We start from the raw sequence: 20,178 nt of genomic DNA on the forward strand, positions 1-20,178 counted from the left end.
TTCAAGTAGACATTTTTAGAACAAATATAAATGTTGGTCCATGTCTTTGTGATGAGATGAGAATTTGGTTAAGAAGGAACACAACTGGACCACCCTAAAGACACTCATGTTGATTGTTTCAAACTTTATTTACAACGTCGTCGATCATTTCAGCACATCAGCATCAAAAGATGTTTTCTTCATTTCATTCAATGTGAATTAGAATTTAAAACGGATGTGATGACATCATGCAGAGTTCAACACAAGCTGTCACATCTCAGAGTTTCTTTAGCTCCAGTTGTGCTCACGGGCTCGGGTCCGGGTCCGGGTCCGGGTCGGCCACCGAGGGGCCGGATGCGGACATCGTGGCCGTGTGGAAAAGGCCAAGGAGGTCGCGGAATCGGAGGCTCACCTGGAAAGAAGTGGCGTTTACGTCGGCACCCGGCCGCATACGCATGCCCCGCCCCCTCTCACCTGACGGGCGCTTTTGCTTCCCAGCTGGGCGGAGACTCGCTTGAACGTTTTCCCATTGGCTCCTTGCTGCTGACAGGCGGTCAGGATGAGCCGGTCGGCTTCTCTGAGACCACAAAAGAAGTGAACAAGATGAAACCGGCGGCCAGCCGTGACGTGCCGCCACGCGGGGGCGGGGCCTCACCGCGTCCACGCCACCATCTTTTCTCCGTTCACGCCCACGGAGATGTTTTTAGCGGAAACGGCCGGCGTCGCATCCTGATGGCCGTGCGCGTCACTTCCTGTTTTTCTGGGCTGACTCGTCACTGGAGAGCATGCGTGCGATTCCCGTGGTGGGCGGGGCTCATCTTCCCTCCCGCCCGCGGATACCTCGGGCACAGGACAGGAAATGCCACTATCTTCTGGCATCTTGGCCACGCCCACATCCATACTGGAGCTGGATGATTCCGACAAAGCAGGAAGCGCCGCCTCCGCTTCCCCTGAGGGGGCGGGGCCGGGCGTGGCTGAGGGGGGGCACTCGGTTTGCCGGACGAAGCCCTTACGGCGAAAGTGCAGGTTGGGCGGGAGGCGGGGCGGGTAGCGCGAGGAGGCGGAGCCTAGTGCAGTCATCTGATGGGAGGAGTTGCATGGGGGGGCGGGGCTAACGGCCTTTGAGATGGCAGGGAGACTTCTCTGGGGGGGGGGGGCACACAATATTGAGGTGTGTGTGTGTGTGTGTGTGTGTGTGCATGCATGTGCGTGTCTCACCAGCAGCCACAGAGGCATGAGACGCACATCTCGTTCCACTGGGGGGCGCTGCTCCCATGCAGAAACACGATCGCACGCCAGTGGCATGTGAGGAACAACGCGCTCGTACCGGAATGCCTACACACACACACACACACACACACACCTTCAAGCACATGTAGTGCACGTTTGCGTGTGTGTGTGCGTGCGTTACCTTAACAATATTGTGGGGCGTTCCCGACCTGCAGCACTGCAAAATCCTGCGTCGCACCTGAACGACACTTTTGGCCAGCAACAAGTCACACAGCAGCCGGGCGGGGTCGCGCGAACCCTCCAAGTTCTGCAGGCCCAACACCAGCAGACTGCGCGCACGCACACACACAATTTGATCAATCAGACAAATTGCGCACGTGTGTGACCATACGTGCGCTTGCGTACCAGTTTTCTGCTGCAGTGAAGGCGGCCGTCCTGCGGGGGCAGTAGAGATCCGGGTCCAGGCTGACGGACGGCAGAAGTCGCGGGTAGAGAAAGACGGGACGCGTGGCGAAGATCCACGCCAGCTCGGCGGGCATCACTGGGAAGCGGCGCACTGGTCACACGCACACGCATTTATTTGCGCGTCACACGCGTGTCACACAACACCGACGGCGAAAGTGACCCACCTTGTCCGCGTGCGTCAGGCGTGTGTTTGAGGTGCACGTGGGACACGGGTCGGTCCCGCAGCTCGTCCAGAAGCTTTAGCGCCCCCTGCAGGTTGGAGGCTCTGAAAGCGCTGCGACATTCCGACGACATCGCCGGCACGCCTCCTAGCGACGACATCATCAGCTCGCCGCGCTGCGCCAACACGTCGAGCTCAAACTGACACAGGGGGGGGGGGGGGGGGGAGGGGGGTCACATGGGGGGGCGTCACCTTGTCACTAAAGAGGACCAAAACCGCCAACATTAAAAATCTATTCAAGTGAACATAAAAACGGATATGAAAAAAAAGTATTATTCAAAAATGTAATGCAGAAAAATACATGGAAACAAAATATAAATATATCCCTAAAATGTCATTTTTGATTCCTATTTGTATTTATTTAATGTTGTCAGTTTTGGTCCTCCATACGTGAGGTCGTCACGTCTGCCCTCGTTCTGGGACGCGTTCCCGCCCCATCCGACGTCACCGGGCGCGACTTTCAACCTTTAAAAAGGTTTCCAAAATGGCCGCGTTTGCTTGTTACGTACCAGGAAGTGTCGCGTGATCTCCGCCTCACCGCGAAGTTCTTCCACGGCTGACGTGAGAAGGTGAATCTGAAGCAGCAGCTGCACATGCTGCACGCACACGCACGCACGCACACGCACAGTCGTCAGCCATTGATTAATTTTACAATCGAGTCATGAGTTCATGAAATTCATTTCTGTGAGGTGCAGTTCTTGTTTTCGTCCACTCGGGCTCGCCATGCTCACATTCTACTGTAGCATCTGTGGTTTTGAGCGCGTGTGGCCGTAAAAGGCGGGGCCTGGCTTGGTGAGTGACGTGAGCGTCAGCCAATGAGTGTAGCGGTTAGCTTGCTAACATGTATGACGCGACATGCTCAGTTGTGATCTTGGGCAGTTTTTTTTTTTTCCTTTTCAGCAGTGGGCGTGTCTCCCACAAAGTTTTGCACTGCAGTGGACTTCCTCCATCAATCTGGATGTTGGTGCGTGCGTGCGTGCGTGCGTGTACCTGCTGTATTTGCTGCGCGAGTGTGCTCCTGTGTTGCGCGTTGAGCCTTAGCACGTGCGCGCTGTCTTGTTGAACGTTCCTCGTGTGGTCCAGATATTGCTTGACCGTGTGGCGCTCTCCCATTGGCTGCTCGTTGGCCGGCTGGCCGCCGCACGTGCCGTGGGATGGCTGACACGCGCGTGCGCCAACACGCCGCTCACGTGCGCGCGCGTCCTCCTGCCACTCCTCCTCATCTTCGTGGCCTTCATCGTCCACTTCCTGGCCCGTCAAGTCCTCTTTCAACTAACACACACACATCATCAGGGGAGTCCAAGTCATTCGAATTCTGAAGCCACTTGAGCCGGCCCCTAGCCTAATATGCTATAAATAACCACAGGTTCAAATATTTTTGGGGTCATATTCTGAAAAGATTCCCATTTCTTATGATCTTATTGCAGAGTAAAGCACAAAAGCTTTGCATCAACTCTCAGGTTATTAGTGCGCCCTCCAGTGGACAAAATGAACATCAGCTTATTGGAATGAAAGTTTGTGTTTGGTCCTCACGGGCCAAATTGGACTCCTTGATGGGCCACTATTGGCCAGCGGGCCGTATCGTCCCCGACCCCGACCCCGACCCCGACCCCCAGCTGATAGAGATGCCGTGTGTGCGCGCCTTTCTCACCGTTTCAAAAAGTTCCTCCATCAGCTCGTTCACTTCCTTTTCTGCAGAACAACACCGGCATGTTCACATTGTGACGTGCGCGCGCACACGTGCGTGCGTGTGTGTACTGACTGGTGATGCGTACAGCCTTGTCGTCACGGTAATCCTCCTGATCCGGTTCATCGATGTCAGCCAGGAAGTTGTACTCTGGATCATCTTCATCATCACACTCCTCTGCACGCACACACACAAGGCAAGTTGGGAATGTGTGTGCGTGCTTGTCAATATTGTGTGTCGTGTTAAGACTTGTCACCGTCGTTGTCCATGTCAGAGGTCATGAGGCCTCTCAACCAATCCGTCCAGTCGCTGTCCTCGTGGGCGGGGCCACAGTCGTACATGTCGGGCGTGATGTCGGGAGCTCGGAGCTCCGCCTCCAGCTGTCCCAGCGGGACGTCCCGAAGAGGACGCTTTGAGCGCGTGCGGTACGCCATCAAGCCCCCCTCGCCGGCGTCCTCCAGAGGCTGCCGACGCATTCGCGGCACGTTAGCGTTAGCATCCATCGGCGAGCGCTAATGAAGTTGAGTTTGCACCTGGTAGGGTTCCATGCAGACGGCCAGCTCCGCCTCCACCGCGTGCAGCTTCTCCAGGAAGTTGTCCGTTTGTGCAGAGGGAGGCGGAGCTTTGGGAGGAGGAGGGGGCGGACCCATAGAAACAGACTCCGCCCTGGAGGTCTGAGGGTGACAGGAAGTGCAGCGTGCAACGTGTGGCGCGCACAAACGTTGCTGTGCTTTACCTTGGCGCCGGCAACATGGCGGTCGGCGTCGGCGCGCAGTCCGCATCGTCCAGGCGACGCCGCCGCGTTTTCAAAATCGCTCTCCTGCAACGTCTGCCGCATCAAAGTGCCGTTAGCGACGTCACCGACACGTCATCTGCTCGGCGGCCAATCGGACGACGGCCTCACGTCTTCCGCCGTCTCGTCCTCGTCCTCGTCGTCGGGACGATACTCTTCATCGGAGGAGTCTTCCTCGGCGAGGGGGATGTCCACAAACTGATGAACCTGAACACACAAACGCAACTTTGTCGCCCACGTCCACCAACAAGCGGCAACTTTGACCTTTGACCTTGTCGGCGTCTCGCTTCTTCTTGATGGGAGAGATGTTCCACGCGGGGATCACCTGACAGGAAGTGATGTCATTAGCAAGGAAGAGGCCAGCATACGCAAATATGCTTTAGCAGCGATGACGAAGGATTGACAAGCGCAAAGACGACGCGTGGCTATGTTGCGTTAAATGTACCGACGTTGGTATTTATTTAACCCAAGAAGGAAATTGAAAATAGTTTCTTAGTTACAGTGTGATTGAAAATAACAAAACGCGATTATTTTATGTTTTTGTCGACTGTTAAACATGATCAAGATGTGTTTTGCGGTCTGGAGCCAAAAACCGGCAATTGTCAACATAATCGATGATCATCGTTGTTAATGAATCAAATGCCTTTTTTTTGTAAGCTGCGTCCTCCTGAAATGCACCAAGATAAAACTCTCTCTCTAATCTACGAACGGCCAATTAAAACTCGCCGGCCACGTATGGCGGCGAGCGGGACAATCAGCCGTCGCCGTAAATCCAGATCACAAATTGGTCTCCTGCGATTGCCTTCCGCATTCTTCACCATGTTCATCGTTTTTTTGCTTCTTTTTTAGCTTTAGCGTCAACTCCAGAGACATTGCGATCAATCAAAGGATGTTTGTAATCGATCATTCCGATTGGTTCCAAATGTCCTTCGCTCCTCTTCAATCACAACAAAGAGAATTTCGGTGACGAAAAGAGCGAGCACGTCTCACCACGCCTTTCTCCACAACTTCCTTCAGCTTGGATCGCGTCATCTTGGGCTCCTGAGGAACCGATCAATCAATCAATCAATCAATCACGTCATCCATCACGAACCCGGCCAAGGTGACGGCAACTCACAAACGGCGGCACGGCTTCCGTCTCGTTGATGGCGGCTTTCATCATGGCCACCACGTGCTCGTTGGTGATCACTTCCTGCGGGGGCAAAGGTCAGCGTCAAGACAAGGTCGGCGCACGCGCGGTCAGTCGCGCACTCACGTGGATGATGTTGCGCACGTTGACGCTGGTCAGCTTGTGCTGCTTGGACTTGCTCTCCAGCGATTGGTCGAGCTGCGTGTCAATTTGCAGGCCTTCTCCCGGCCGCTCTTCTTCGTCACCTTTCTCCTCGTCCTCCTCTTCCGCCTGCCGCTTGCGCCTCCTCCTCATCGTTCTCCTCCCACCGCCCTCGCCGTCTGACGCACACAGAGGCGGCCAATCAGATGGCGGGATGCCGTCACCGTGTGCGTTCGTTACCTGTGGTGATGATGAGCTTGGCGTCCGCGTCGTCGTCATCGTCTTCGGGGGAGGGCGAGGGAAGCTCGCATGATTCCGCTTTCAGGCGTTTGCAGGCGGACTTCATGATGGATCAACAATGACCTCTGAACTTTGGGGGACTCCACAAGCCCATTCATTCTATGCAAACATTCAAAGCTCCATTTTACACGTGAAACGAGCCGCTTGATTTCAAGAATAAGACGCACATCAAGTTTTACTTTCAACATTTATGCTGCATTCGAGGAATGTGGGAAGTCGGACTTTTGCGACCTCATACCAGGAAGTGTGCACGGGAAAGCCCATTTGAACTTGTCTATGCGAACTGCCCTGTCGGGGGGGAAATGACCCCGGCTTCAATCTGACGTCACTTGCCAATGGCGACCCCCATGGAGAGACAGACCGCGAATGGCAAAACATATTTTTACAAGACTTATACAGATACTCATTTGTCTATATTTATTGCTATTTTGAGTTATTAGTTCACGTAACAGAACGTGATTTGGAATGACTGCCGAACGCTTTGAGGTCGGAATGCGAGTGCGACAATGCGAGCGGGATCATTGCGACTTCCCAGCTTCCTCGAATGCAGCATTGACATTTAGCTTGTTTCGCTTCTTCTGTCATTTAGCATGCATTTAGAACGGGAGCTAACGTGCTAAGAGAGTCACGACGTCGCCGGTGATTTCATTCAAGTAGCAAAAAGACAAACCCAAAGATCAGAAAGTCATCTTCGATTTAATCTTCTTCAACTTGGTATCGTTCGTTCCAAGCAAGCGTTTTGCGCCCCCTTTCTTCTTCGATATGTTTTGAAAGAATCTTCTTCGTCTCCTCGTTCTCCGATTACAGTACTGCCATCCAGTGGAATTCTGGCACACGACATCTCGTGCTTATCTTGGTCGTTGAAAAAGCGTTTTAAAAACTCCTTAATTTCAACTAAATCGTGGAAGCATTAACTAGGCGAAAAACACCAAACGTCACACTTGTGTACCATTAATGTGGTATTATAATATATAGTCAGGAAGTGGTTTCGCCATTTACAGACTTCAAAATAAGAGTAAGGGACGAGGACTTAACCACGAATGTTTCTATACTGTACCAATTAGTCTTTTGTATGCCACTATTATATGTTGTGCCTATAAAATGCGTAATTGTGACGTAATGTTACAGTAAATTCGTCATAGACTTTTAATGTATCGCTTTGATTGTGAATGTAGTTTCCGGAAACACAATTGAATGATTTAGCCTCTTTGGCGCGTCTCATGCCCCTGAACGTTGCTTGCAATCGGCCAATAATTGAGGAAAACAAGAAAGAAAGACGCTTCTCCAGCCCGTCGAGTGCCATCACCATTTTTGGGGGGTTTATTTGGCGTTGGTCATGGCTGCTGCACGAGGCGTCGTCACGTTTCTGCTCTTCTGCATTTTTCCGGCGTCGCGGTCGTCGCGCAATGACGTGCTCGTGCTCGGGGACGCCGACTTCGACTACCTGGCAACCGAGCACGACACCATGCTCGTCAAATTCTACGCGCCCTGGTAACGCGTGGACTGACCGCCTGCAGCCATCCCGTCACTCTTGCCGCTGCTGCCTTCACATTCTCCTTCCTTCCTTCCTTCCTTCCTTCCTTCCTTCCTTCCTTCCTTCCTTCCTTCCTTCCTTCCTTCCTTCCTTCCTTCCTTCCTTCCATCATCCCTCCCTCTCACCCGTCCATCCTATCTTCAAGCCTCATATCCTCGATTCGTCCTTCTCTCTGTTCTTCCTCCCACACTGGCTCGCCTCCTGAATTCCTACCTTCTTTCTGTCCTTCTTTTCTGCCTTCCTCGCGCCCTCATTTTCTTTTCTTTCCTTTATGCCTCCCTTCTTTTCCCAGCTACCTTCTTTGGTGCCATCCTTAACGTCTTCTTACCTCCATTCCTTCCTTTCTTACTTCCTCGTTTGTGTCCTCCTTTCATTATTATTTTTTTTTACTACCTTCCTTCCTTCAGGTGTGGCCACTGTAAGAAGTTAGCTCCAGAGTTTGAGAAAGCAGCCAGCAAACTGAAGGGAACTGTGCAGCTAGCAAAGGTGTGTTTGTGTTTGTGTGTGCGTGCGTGTGCGCGCCTGCGTGCATGCATGGCAGCCGTTATCTGACATTTGTACGTGCATGCGTGTGCATCAGGTAGACTGCACAGCTCAGGTAGACACGTGTAGTCGCTTTGGCGTGACAGGATATCCGGCACTGAAGATCTTCAGGAACGGGAGAGATTCCGCTTCTTATGATGGTCCTCGCTCTGCCGGTAAAACATGCTCACACGCACACACACAGAATAAGGTGCTGATGTTGTGGATGTGCGTGCGTGCGTGCGTGCGTGCGTATGTGTGTGTGTCAGAGGGGATCTTTGAGTACATGATGAAGCAGACGGGTCCGGACTCTGTGAGGTTGGTGGCCGAAGAAGACCTGCAGACCTTCGTCCGTCACTACGACGCTTCCATTGTCGGTACGAACGCGTCACGGCGAACCCCCGACTTCCAACCCGAGCCCCTTTGACCTCCTCACTTTGCGATGACTGGAGTGCTGGTGCCGTGCCAGGTGTGTTTTCAGACGAGGAAAGTCCCGGCCTGGCTGACTTTGTGAAAGCGGCGGGCCTTTTGAGAGACCAGTTCCGATTTGCTCACACCACACAACTGAAGCTGTCCGCCCCCTACGGTCTGCAAACAGAGTTAGTCGTTCTCGACTCGTACTCCGAATCTTCCACGCCGTCATGGTCAGAAGTCAAGTTGCACTCTTTGTGTGTGTGTTTGCGTTTCAGAGGCGTCCTATTGTTTCGACCTCCCCGATTGGCCAATCAGTTTGAGGACAGCGTTGTCGTCTTCCGAGATTTGGTGACGATCCCGTCTTTGAGACGCTTCAGCCGAGACCACATGTAAGTGTGTGCGGGGCTGGCCGAGTCTAGAAAAAACCATGAATGATTATTTTGCTTGATATTGAAATCACGATGAATACAATTGATGAATGATTTGAACACTTAGTACTACTCCAAACTCCCATCTTCCTTGAAAACTCAACTTGAAGAACAACCAGAAAATAAATGAGTCACAGAGTAAAATAAGAATATTGTAATTAATGGCAAGAATACCAAAATGAATAGCGATAAGTGCCAATTGAGTGCCATCCACCCAGACCCCGATTTCCTCCAGAGGCGTCCTTTTTTTGGTCATTGGGACGTAGTTCTGACTCTCATCATGTTTTCTTTCTATAAATACAATGAAAACAGCAGAGGCCCCAAAATGGAGCCCTGCGGAACACCATCCGACAGTGAGGCCCAGCGTTAGCCTGAGCAAGCCAGGCTAACGCAAAAACTTGTCACTCTCGAGCGCTACAACTAATGCTCACCTGGTGCGGCTTGTTCCATCGTGTCATCAGCCAGGCAGATGTCGTTCAAAACTCGGAACAGGGCCGACTGTGTGCTACTGTGCCGCATCTTCAAACCTGCATGATGTGTGCGTTTGTGTCTAGATTTGGACTTTGTCCTCACATGACCTTGGAGAGCAAAGACCGTCTGAGAGTTCGTGACCTCTTGACTGCATTTTACAACCTGGACTACAAACACAACGCCCAAGGATCCAGCTACTGGAGGAACAGGTGACACGCACGCACGCACGCACGCACGCACGCACGCACGCACGCACGCACGCACGCACGCACGCACGCACGCACGCACGCACGCACGCACGCACGCACGCACGCACGCGTCAGGACAACCCCCGCCGACTTCCCGTCCATGCGTATGTGTCGTTGCCAGGGTGATGAAGGTGGCGTCCAAGTACGCGGGGCGGGGTCTCTTCTTCTCAGTAGCCAATCAGAAAGACTTCCGGGCCGAGCTGGAGGACGAGTTTGGCGTGGGGACGTCCGACGGCGGAGACGTTCCCCTGGTGACGATCCGCACCAAAGCCGGTCACAAGTACGCCATGAGGGAGGAGTTCACGTAGGTAGCGCGCTAGCATGCTAACAAGGGCAGGGTCACGTGACCTGATGACACGTGCGTCTTCCAGGAGGGACGGCGCCTCGCTGGAGAGGTTTTTGGACCAGTACTTTGCCGGGCGGCTCAAGCGCTACATCAAGTCCGAGCCGATCCCGGACAGAAACGCCGGCGCTGTACAGGTGCGTGACTAGCGGCGGCGGTTCGTGACTAGCGGCGGCCGGAAGTGACATCATGGAGGGGCGTGTGCCACACGCAGGTGGTGGTGGCCGAGTCGTTCGACGCCGTCGTTAACCGGCCCGACAAAGACGTCCTGATTCAGTTCTACTCGCCGTCCTGTCCGCACTGCAAGAAGCTGGCACCGGTTTACACCGCGTTGGCTGAGACGGTACATTTCATCTTCATCTTCATCACTTCATGCTGCCCACTTAAGCGCATACACTGAACGCCCACAATAGGTGAAAATCCGTGATGCTATCACACTTAGCCTGTTAGCTTCCGCTCTGCAATATTGTTTAGCTTTGTTCGCGTTAGCAACGAGTCATCTTCCTGTCAGCTATCTGCAGACGCAAACGTGGTCATCGCCAAAATGAACGCCGTGGATAACGACGTGCCACCCAGCTACGACGTCCAAGGGTGAGTTCACGCGACACGTGCGCCGCACACATCTCAACACGTGCACTCGATTGATTGACGCTTTGGCTTCTCAGCTACCCGACCATCTACTTGGCGCCCGCCGGCAGGAAGGACGAGCCCGTTCGATACCAGGTGTGCTCACAGGCTTTGATTTTGCTCCTTTGCTAGCCACGGGAAGCGTGCGTGACCTCCACCTGTCGTCCATTGCAGGGCGGGCGAGAACTCCGAGACTTCCTGCGCTTCCTGCGACGCCAGGCCGACCAACGCCACGTCAAACAGGAACTCTGACTGCCGCCGGCTGCTACCCACACACGTCCCTTCATTTATTTGTTTGCTTGCTTCTTTCTTTATTTATACCCTTTGGAACGCCATGATTTCTATACATTTATTTATCGATTGATTGGTCTATTTGTCACCTTTGAAAAGGCTTGATTTTTATATATGCATTGATTGATTGGTCTGTTGATTGTATTTATTTGTATGCTTGAATATATCTGATCTTTGTTTTGTTTTTTTAAAGGAAATCCAATTTGGCATTGCGGTCATGTTTTCCCCTCCTTCTTTTGTATGCTTTGTAGAGTAATGAAACATTGAGTCAAGTCTCACAATCACTACAGAAGCGCATTGCTGCCACACCAGAAAGAAAAAAATCTGTCATAACGTGAACAATTTCACATTTTAACATGAAATTGTTCACTATAATGTGATTAGTTTCACTATTATTATTTTTACAATAATACGCTATAAAATTGCAGCATGGTTACATAGCTCGTGACTTTTACTTAACGTAAGAGGACTCCGCCAATGACTTCACTGATTTGAACTTGTTTTGCAATGCAGATGTCAAAACTCGCATTTTCACGTGATGTTGAATGTTTGATTTTTTTTCTAGTGTGGCAACAAAATGCTTCCGAACTAGCGCAGTGTTTAAATCACTCAAGTAAAAATATTCATGTCGTAAATGTGAATAATGCTGATTAATGGACATCGTATTGATAGCATATGTTTTAGGATTGACAAAACAAAAGGCAAACTTCATGAAAATCGGTTGCGAAATGGGAAAGTTACGACTTTTAATTTGAATATTGTCCCTCCCAACATGGCCGCGGTCTGGTTTAAAATGCGTTGTCACGAGGCGGGAAAGTAGGCGTTGCTTTGTGGTACCCCGATTGACTATTGGTGGAGATGTCTGTCGCTTACACTTGTTCCTCCCGTGCTACAAGCCCCTCCCACTTGTGAAGTCCTAGAAGCTTCGAGTCGCGTGAAGCTGGTCTACTCTGCGCTCTTACCACTTCTTCTTCTTCCGGCCTTCCTCGCCTTTTAAGATGTTCGGCCAGCAGGTTCTCGTGCTCAGTGAGTAGACGCCTCATGGCACCGCTTCCCCCGTCTTAAAAACTCGTTCAAGGCGTCCGCTAACACCGAGAGGCCCGCTCCGGCTGGCCACACAAAAGCGCCCTGGCACGTGCAAAGCAAGGCGACCGAGCCAGCTAACTGCTAGCCGCGTTAGCATGCGCCGATGCTACCAAAGGTGGCGATAAATGTTTAGCGGTCGGGTCGGCCTGGCACTTGCGTCCATTTCATCGTGGCTTCTTTTGCGTCGTCGACATTGAGCCGCTTCTTGGCCGAACAAATGAAGCGGTCAAGCCACACCCTCGCTCGCTGTCATCCCAACGTGTTAGCTTCTGCTAAACATTAGCATGTTCGGCTATTGTCTACGTTATTAGCGCACATTGGCTTAAATGACACATTTTAGTGCACTTCCTCGTCACTTGTCCATTTTGTCAAACTGTTGATATGTGCAGTGAGTATAATATATCACAGCGCGTCTTGAAAAGTAGTGAACGATGATGGTCACTGGCTATCAAATAAAGTAACATTAAAACCACGATATAGGTAGTTTCGAGGGGTGGTAGAAAAAATCGATTCGGCAATATATCGCGATATTACAGTGAGCAATCCTCGAATCGATTCGATTTTTAAACATCCATTTTTTAATGGGAATATTCAACAAAACGTCTTACTTAGGGTTAGGATTCGCACATAAAGCATGGAAGAATGTTCTATTAATGGAACATTAAGCCATAATATTTTATTTCAGTGCTGTTCAAACATGAAACAGACTGCAATCTGTTTTTTAAATGCAGTGGCTCAGTTCTAAGCCTGAATTTTCAGATAGATAAATGTTCACAGTTTACTGATGAGCATTTTCTAAATTTGAGTTAAAAAAATTGCAATGATCAATTTATAGATTTGTATCGGGATTAATCGGTATCGAATCGTGATACTAGGCAATTCACACCCCTAGTAGTTTCCAATCATGTGATCGGTATTGCTTGGAGGTCGGGATCGGAGGATAAGAGACCTGAAACGGAAAATCAAGTCGTGTTCGTCAAACTTTGGGTAGTTGACAGCTTGCCTTATTTATCGGCGTTGATTTGTTCAAGGAAAATGATTTGGCAGAATCCTACACTTCTACCACTTTCACACTCGATCGCTATCCAACGTAAGGTCTATATTGATGTGATACATTTGTGTTGCTTATGAGTACTGAACTAAAATGTAAACCTTGAAAATGGAGCTATGCGCCAAACGTGACATGCATTTTCTAATGTTGTTAAGCTTATTCTCAGCAGAGGGTTCAGAACAAACAAATATATGGACGGGCTGTCCTGCTGGAGTGAAAGCCACAACCTCCTTCTTTTTTCTTGTCTCCTCCTGTTTTCAAATTGGGCCTAGGAAACGGGGAAACGACACTTTGGCCCTCCAAACACTGCACGGTGAATCAGATTGATATATCAAAAACTCAATAAGCACCTGAACGAAACAATGTGTAGACCCCCAACATGGCGGATGTCCTGAGATGCCAGGGAAGGATAAGAGAGCGTGAATGTCGAACCGTCACAAGTGATGGGACAATTTCTAGGAATGTTGCAGAAGTGATCATTTGAACAGATAAACACTCGTGTCGATTTAGATTTATGGAGTGTTGCATTTTGAATCCCCCCCCCCCCTAAATATTGCCAAAATCAACATGATGATAAATTTAAATCATTATTTGATAATATAAGAACATTTGGTAGCTTTTTTTCCGAAGTGTGTATCGCAGGCACTAATCCGTAGCCAAGACACAGATGTCCGTTTTTCCAAAAAGGTCGTTCTCGGCCAGGGGTGGGCAAACTCGCCCCTGCTCTAAGCTGTATGTGTAAAGATGTGACTCAAATGACTTGACTTGTCCTCAGACCAGAACATGAAGCGAGAATCGGGGCGTAAAGTCCAGACAGGAAACATCAACGCAGCCAAGGTATGTTTTTGTTTGTTTTGAGTCTTTTTTGTTTTTGCGCGTCCGAGCTTTGACATGCAACTTGATGAACGTCTCGTGTCCCCGCAGACCATCGCTGATGTCATCAGGACGTGTCTGGGCCCGCGGGCCATGATGAAGGTGAGCCACTTGCCGAGCGCTTGGCCAGCGGCGCTAATGCTAGCGGCGCTAATGTCGGCGCCGTGCGTTTGCAGATGCTGCTGGACCCCACCGGTGGGATCGTCATGACCAACGACGGAAACGCTATCCTGCGAGAGGTGAGCCCCCCTACAGGTGGATGCGCGTAGTGCGTGTATTGACCACGTCTCCGTGGCAACAGATCCAGGTGCAGCATCCCGCGGCTAAGTCCATGATTGAGATCAGTCGCACGCAGGATGAAGAGGTGGGAGATGGAACCACGTCTGTCATCATCTTGGGTGAGGATCTGATGTCAACTGCTGACTTGATCGCGCCACAATGACGTTAAGAGCTTGAAGTTGTTTATTTGCCAATAGCGTGTTTTGGCATTAACAACATGGAGCAATCAATGGCGGTCGTTGGACGCAGCAAACTTGCAGCAGTACCTCAAGTGATGATTTTTTGTGTGTTTATTTGAGCTTGATGCTGGTTGTATTTGGCAGGAATAAAATTCATCAGCTGATGAATTAAACAAATATCTACATCATCAATAACGTAACTTCCTTTTTGGTTGCTTGCAACAAAGCGAAAGATATGTCACAGTTGAGGCGGTGAAGGCGTTGGGCTGTGAACGGACGAGCGAGACCACAGATGCCGGCGAGCAAATATTTGTGGCAAACGTATTCGATTGTGGCGCTATAGTAACCGTCAGCAAAGAGAAAATTTTTTTTTGATGAAAAGCCTTAAATGTTACTTTTTTGAAATATTTTGGTCATTTTCCGCCAAACACAACATTGACTATTTGCTTCATTGAGAAACGTGCCATGCTAACATTTTTATTTACTTGCAATTCTTCTTTGTCAGTCGCAGTGCCCTGTCACTGGTGAGCTTTTTATGAAAACACTTTTTTTTTTTGAACAGATCTGTGGGCTACTCATGTTGTCCTTGGGGCTAACTAGCACCCACTTGTGACATGTTTTTTGGGGGGGACAATGCACATTAGTCCATCTAGTAATAAGTCATCCATGTAGGTCTCAATCGCTTTGGTCTCACTATCCTCTCTGGGTGTAACTCATTGGCAACTCTGCAAGCAGTCAAGTTAAATACAACTGAATTGGACAAAGAATGAACAACATGAAAGAGAACATTTAGAGAGAGTGCAACCTTCATTTTGTTTGTTTTGAATGTTGTACATTTCGAATTTGGTGAGGAAAGGAAGCCGCGGGTGGTACTCGGGCGCCATCTTGACGCCGGCTTGCCGAGTGTGTTGGAATGCGTGCGCGTGTGGAAACCTCTTGCCTGACTGCCTGCGTTTGTGCGCGCATTGAAGCTGGCGAGATGCTGTCGGTGGCGGAGCAGTTCCTGGAGCAGCAGATGCATCCCACCGTCGTCATCGGCGCCTACCGGAGAGCCCTGGAGGACATGTTGGAAACGCTGAACGAGATCAGGTAGACGCACGCACGCCGCGCTCGGCTGGGCTCTGCTTCTCTGCCGACAAGTTGACCTCTGCCCCCGGCCGGCAGCGTGCCCGTGGACACGTCGGATCGCGCCTCCATGCTGAAGATCGTCCACTCGGCCATCAACACCAAAGCTCTGAGCCGCTGGTCCGAGCTGGCGTGCGGCATGGCGCTGGATGCCGTGGTTACCGTGGAGATGGACGACAACGGACGCAAGGAGATCGACATCAAGAAGTACGCCAAAGTGGAGAAGGTACGCCGACGCGCACGCCGGCCAGCGAGCATGCGCGTCAGTCCCGCCCACGCACCCACCGTGTCTTGGCGCAGGTTCCGGGCGGCTTCATCGAGGACTCGTGCGTGCTGAGGGGCGTGATGGTCAACAAGGACGTGACGCACCCGCGCATGCGCCGCCTCATCAAAGAGCCGCGCATCGTCCTGCTCGACTGCTCGCTGGAGTACAAGAAGGGCGAGAGCCAGGTGAGCCGGCCGCCGTCGTCGGGACCGGCCCGTCGCAAGATCGCCCCAAATCGGGGCTGATGCCGCCATTTTCAAATCTGTTTGAAAATGGACCCGTTGCTTGATTTGTCAACTCAATTGAGTGGCGGTAGTGAAGGAGGAATAAAGGGGGGGGGGGGGGGGCGTCGAGGCAGCACTCGGAATTCACCCAACAACCACATTCCAGCTGCAGCTTTGGGAGGCTTGTTGGACACAAACGTTTTGTTGCGGCAATCCAAAGAAATTGCCACAAATTTGCCAGACGCGAGACGGGCGGCCGAGTCCTGGACGGGCGGCCGAGTCCTGGACTGGCGGCCGAGTCCTGGACTGGCGGCCGAGTCCTGGACTGGCGGCCGAGTCCTGGACTGGCGGCCGAGTCCTGGACTGGCGGCCGAGTCCTGGACTGGCGGCCGAGTCCTGGACTGGCGGCCGAGTCCTGGACTGGCGGCCGAGTCCTGGACTGGCGGCCGAGTCCTGGACTGGCGGCCGAGTCCTGGACTGGCGGCCGAGTCCAGGACTGGCGGCCGAGTCCTGGACTGGCGGCCGAGTCCAGGACTGGCGGCCGAGTCCTGGACTGGCGGCCGAGTCCTGGACTGGCGGCCGAGTCCTGGACTGGCGGCCGAGTCCTGGACTGGCGGCCGAGTCCTGGACTGGCGGCCGAGTCCTGGACTGGCGGCCGAGTCCTGGACTGGCGGCCGAGTCCTGGACTGGCGGCCGAGTCCTGGACTGGCGGCCGAGTCCTGGACTGGCGGCCGAGTCCTGGACTGGCGGCCGAGTCCTGGACTGGCGGCCGAGTCCTGGACTGGCGGCCGAGTCCTGGACTGGCGGCCGAGTCCTGGACTGGCGGCTGCTTGGCAAATCCTTCCTGGCACTTTCATGTCTACGTTTTTTCATTTTTTTCCGGCCCCGTCCGCACAAAAGCCCGCTTCAATGCATCCTCACACGTTTCTTAGCGTTCAGGCCGTCGGTCCGCACCGTGGCGCGCTTTCGGAGCTCCAAAGCGATGACTTTTGAAAGCGGCCTCCAGAGATTTCAAAACGCCATATGCAGGATACGCCTCCGGCGCCGACGTCACGGTCGCAGCTCCATGACGTCGGCGCCAATTCTGTCAGTCTGTCGACAACAATGGCGGATAGCCGCGTCGTCGTCGTTTTGCGGCAAAATATTTCGCTTCTTTAGTCCCGCGTTCAACAAGCGCGGTTGTACTTGAATGTCGGCTTTTCTTCCGTCCGGGCGTGCGTCTTCCTTCCGCGGGACTTTCAAGCCCATTTAAAGGCTGAGGAAAACCTCAGCAGGGGTTTTGTGTTAACGCGATGACGAGGTTCAACTTTGTCCTGTTCAATTGTGGATGTTTGTGTTTTTTGTCGTTCTGCCATCAGAGTTTCATGTTTTGAAATCAATTGTTGGAATAAATGGACTTTATATAAAGCAACTTTGAGGCGTATAAAAATGCACCATGTTGGAATATTCAAGACAATATATTTTGTGATAGGTATCAGGTCAGGACTCAGGAACAGCAGATACTCAAAATCAAGGGCGTTGGAACCGGACACTGCTACGGCAAAAAGAAAAAAGAAAGGAAGGAAGAAAAAAAGATTTTTTTTGTTAGGGCTTGTGTTTTTCCTTTCTTCCGACAGGATGACGTCGTCGTGAAACGGACTCGATGAGCCGTTGTCAGCAGTCATATTTTGTACAGAATTCATTCGATGCCATAAATCCCTTTCAAAGTCCACTTGCTGTCACCTGTGCTGAGGAAGCAGGTAACCACCAATCACGGCTCCCCAGTTTTCTGGGTTTGGTCGGCCAGCGGCGCCGTGATCGGTCGTTACCTGCTTCCTCAGCACAGGTGAGGCCGTCTTCAGTCGACAGCAAGTGGGAAAGAAAACCGCTTTTAAAGGCATCGTTGTTTATGGAAAAACCCAAATTCTTCCTGTTGAAAATGGCAGGAGAGGTCAAGTATCGCTTTACGATTGATTGATTGATTGATTGATTGTGCAGACGGACATCGAGATCAGCAAGGAGGAGGACTTTGCGAGGATCCTGCAGATGGAGGAGCAGCACATCCAGCAAATGTGCGAGGACATCATCCGAGTCAAGCCCGACCTGGTTTTCACCGAGAAAGGAATCTCAGGTGGGTGCGCACGCGCAGCCGCCGCGTCAACTTACAGGGGTCGTGACCTTGTGGCTCCGCCCCCTCAGACCTGGCTCAGCACTACCTGGTGAAGGCCAACATCACCGCCATTCGCCGCGTCAGGAAGACGGACAACAACCGCATCGCCAGGTAGCGTTAGCATTAGCGTTAGCGTGACGTCAGGCGCCTCAGCGTTGCCGTGTCTCCTCAGGGCGTGCGGCGCGCGCATCGTCAGCCGCACCGACGAGCTGCGCGAGGACGACGTGGGCACGGGAGCGGGCCTCTTCGAGGTCAAGAAGATCGGCGACGAGTACTTCACCTTCATCACCGAGTGCAAGGAACCCAAAGCCTGCACCATCCTGCTCCGAGGAGCCAGCAAGGAGATTCTGGCGGTGAGCTCCGCCCCGCCGCCGTCCCCTCAGCCTCGCCGTCGTCCTGAGTCATTTTCCCGCCTGTGTTTGTGTGCAGGAGGTGGAGCGCAATCTTCAGGACGCCATGCAGGTTTGTCGCAACGTGATGCTGGAGCCCTCGCTGCTGCCCGGGGGCGGCGCCGTGGAGATGGCCGTCTCCAAGCGTCTGATGGAGCGTTCCCGCGCACTGGTGGGCGTGGAGCAGTGGCCGTACCGCGCCGTGGCTCAAGCCCTGGAGGTCATCCCGCGCACGCTCATCCAGAACTGCGGCGCCTCCACCATTCGTGTGCTCACCTCGCTCAGGGTACGTACGCGCACGCGCACGCGCGCAGCGGTCGACACCGAAAGACAACTCATCAGAACCACAAAACCAAATGGGATTTATGCTGCACGTTCGCAACAGCCGCAGCTGTATACAAAACGATGAACACTTACGCAATCATAAACGAGCAAACAAAATGGTGTCGGCACTTCCACCTTGACTCGCAAAATGGAGACGCTCGCTCAGCTGCCCAAATACTTTGAAATCCCGTCACTGGCACAAAGACGGTCCATAGTACTGTCATGTCTTTTCCTCAAACGAAAAAGAAAGGAACGAAAAAGAAAGAAAGTGCCTTATGATAAATCCAAGATAGTTAAAAGTCAACGTCAACATAATGCTGCCGTCCGTTCGTGTCCAAACAGGAAGTCTATTAAAAAAATAATAATACTTTTTTACAGAAAAATTGTTGAAACTTTTGTTTTTATTTTTTAATTTTTGCAGAAAACCATAACGGTATTTTGCAAATTAGAGGAGTGGATTTTTCACTCCTTTCTGATCCTACGCCCACAAAAAGACAAAAAAACAAAATCCTGTCCCAGACCTGGACAATGTTCAGACCGACTCCCACTCAAAAACAGTCCAAGTGTTCCTGGCAGTCGTCCGCAAAACGGTGTCTGTCTGTGACGGACAGTCCGTCAGTCCTGACAGAATGTCCACGTCGGCACTTAAGTTTGCGAAAGATGCTGACTATGAACTCTTTGCATCTTTTTTTCTCTTTTCAAATGAAAAGAAAAATGCGTGAAGACATTTTGAGACAATAAGCGATTACTAAAATGAATATTGGCCCCAACTGTCGGTGATCTGCCTCCTTGACTACCAATAATCGGCATCAACATGAAAAACTGGTCTATGAGCCTTGAATGTCCTCCCGGTCTGCATAGGAAATGAGGAAGTGTCCATCAGTTGGGAAAATCTTTTTCCAAGTACCAAACCTTTTATGCTAAAAAAAAAACCTCTCAAAGTGAGTACTGGATATTTTCTGATTGATTTTCTCGACATTTGACGTGCGTTTTGCTGACTTGCAGGCCAAGCACACGGCGCAGGACGGCACCTCGTGGGGCGTGGACGGCGAGACGGGTTGCCTGTGCGACATGGCGGTCGTTGGCATCTGCGAGCCGCTGGCCGTCAAGGCGCAGACGTACAAGACGGCCGTGGAGGTGAGACCCGACCCGACCCGCTCGTTTGCCCGCCTGCCGCCTTTCTCACCTGCTTTCTTTGCAGACGGCCATCTTGTTGCTGCGCATCGACGACATCGTGTCGGGTCACAAGAAGAAAGACAAGGAGCAGGCCATGGGAGGACCCGGCGCCGAGTAAATTCAAGCAAGCCCTCAATAAAGTTCCAAATCCAAACCTGGCTTTGTCTGTTTCAACAAGTTAACCGCCGTTTTGTTGCTCAATGAACAATCGCAGCAAGTAAAGCGTTTTCTCTCCT

At 51.7% G+C, this 20,178-nt stretch overlaps 3 protein-coding genes across 3 annotated transcripts; 2 read left to right on the top strand and 1 right to left on the bottom strand.

Annotated features, from left to right (window-relative positions):
* Positions 1-104: 104 nt before the first annotated feature.
* Positions 105-6,966, bottom strand: gon4la (gon-4 like a). Its single transcript, XM_086063537.1, has 21 exons — positions 6,615-6,966; positions 5,885-6,043; positions 5,630-5,823; positions 5,492-5,566; positions 5,365-5,415; positions 4,646-4,699; positions 4,486-4,581; positions 4,318-4,410; positions 4,115-4,255; positions 3,838-4,045; positions 3,657-3,758; positions 3,546-3,586; positions 2,885-3,166; positions 2,404-2,490; positions 1,839-2,034; positions 1,615-1,765; positions 1,391-1,538; positions 1,198-1,314; positions 635-1,122; positions 454-556; positions 105-391 (listed from the first exon to the last, which is right to left on the bottom strand). The coding sequence occupies exons 2-21, from the start codon at positions 5,988-5,990 to the stop codon at positions 284-286; spliced, it is 2,841 nt and encodes a 946-aa protein (XP_085919663.1). The 5' UTR covers positions 5,991-6,043; positions 6,615-6,966; the 3' UTR covers positions 105-283.
* On the top strand, positions 6,448-11,029 carry pdia8 (protein disulfide isomerase family A, member 8). Its single transcript, XM_086063545.1, has 13 exons — positions 6,448-7,435; positions 7,886-7,964; positions 8,059-8,176; positions 8,270-8,377; positions 8,470-8,599; positions 8,690-8,803; positions 9,397-9,522; positions 9,683-9,865; positions 9,933-10,041; positions 10,119-10,247; positions 10,416-10,495; positions 10,570-10,627; positions 10,706-11,029. The coding sequence occupies exons 1-13, from the start codon at positions 7,281-7,283 to the stop codon at positions 10,781-10,783; spliced, it is 1,467 nt and encodes a 488-aa protein (XP_085919671.1). The 5' UTR covers positions 6,448-7,280; the 3' UTR covers positions 10,784-11,029.
* Positions 11,030-11,688: 659 nt separating this feature from the next.
* On the top strand, positions 11,689-20,096 carry cct3 (chaperonin containing TCP1, subunit 3 (gamma)). Its single transcript, XM_086063544.1, has 14 exons — positions 11,689-11,848; positions 13,735-13,796; positions 13,884-13,934; positions 14,009-14,071; positions 14,134-14,230; positions 15,262-15,379; positions 15,455-15,641; positions 15,716-15,865; positions 17,882-18,014; positions 18,083-18,164; positions 18,226-18,406; positions 18,483-18,728; positions 19,772-19,903; positions 19,968-20,096. The coding sequence occupies exons 1-14, from the start codon at positions 11,821-11,823 to the stop codon at positions 20,058-20,060; spliced, it is 1,623 nt and encodes a 540-aa protein (XP_085919670.1). The 5' UTR covers positions 11,689-11,820; the 3' UTR covers positions 20,061-20,096.
* The last annotated feature ends 82 nt before the right edge of the window (positions 20,097-20,178 follow it).

Source organism: Leptonotus elevatus, chromosome 19, assembly GCF_054856555.1.
Source record: "Leptonotus elevatus isolate MCC_2025b chromosome 19, RoL_Lele_1.0, whole genome shotgun sequence".
NCBI classification, from domain to species: Eukaryota; Metazoa; Chordata; class Actinopteri; order Syngnathiformes; family Syngnathidae; genus Leptonotus; species Leptonotus elevatus.

Bases quoted from the DNA above. Each gene is read 5' to 3' on its own strand.
- gon4la (XM_086063537.1), bottom strand. From the start codon at position 5,990: ATGAAGTCCGCCTGCAAACGCCTGAAAGCGGAATCATGCGAGCTTCCC. The intron at 5,416-5,491 runs GTGAGTTGCCGT...TCGGTTCCTCAG, and splicing joins CGGAAGCCGTGCCGCCGTTT to GAGCCCAAGATGACGCGATC. The intron at 3,759-3,837 runs GTGACAAGTCTT...GTGTGCGTGCAG, and splicing joins CTCTGACATGGACAACGACG to AGGAGTGTGATGATGAAGAT.
- pdia8 (XM_086063545.1), top strand. From the start codon at position 7,281: ATGGCTGCTGCACGAGGCGTCGTCACGTTTCTGCTCTTCTGCATTTTT. The intron at 8,177-8,269 runs GTAAAACATGCT...TGTGTGTGTCAG, and splicing joins TGATGGTCCTCGCTCTGCCG to AGGGGATCTTTGAGTACATG. The intron at 10,042-10,118 runs GTGCGTGACTAG...TGCCACACGCAG, and splicing joins GAAACGCCGGCGCTGTACAG to GTGGTGGTGGCCGAGTCGTT.
- cct3 (XM_086063544.1), top strand. From the start codon at position 11,821: ATGTTCGGCCAGCAGGTTCTCGTGCTCA. The intron at 14,072-14,133 runs GTGAGCCCCCCT...CCGTGGCAACAG, and splicing joins GAAACGCTATCCTGCGAGAG to ATCCAGGTGCAGCATCCCGC. The intron at 18,407-18,482 runs GTGAGCTCCGCC...GTTTGTGTGCAG, and splicing joins CCAGCAAGGAGATTCTGGCG to GAGGTGGAGCGCAATCTTCA.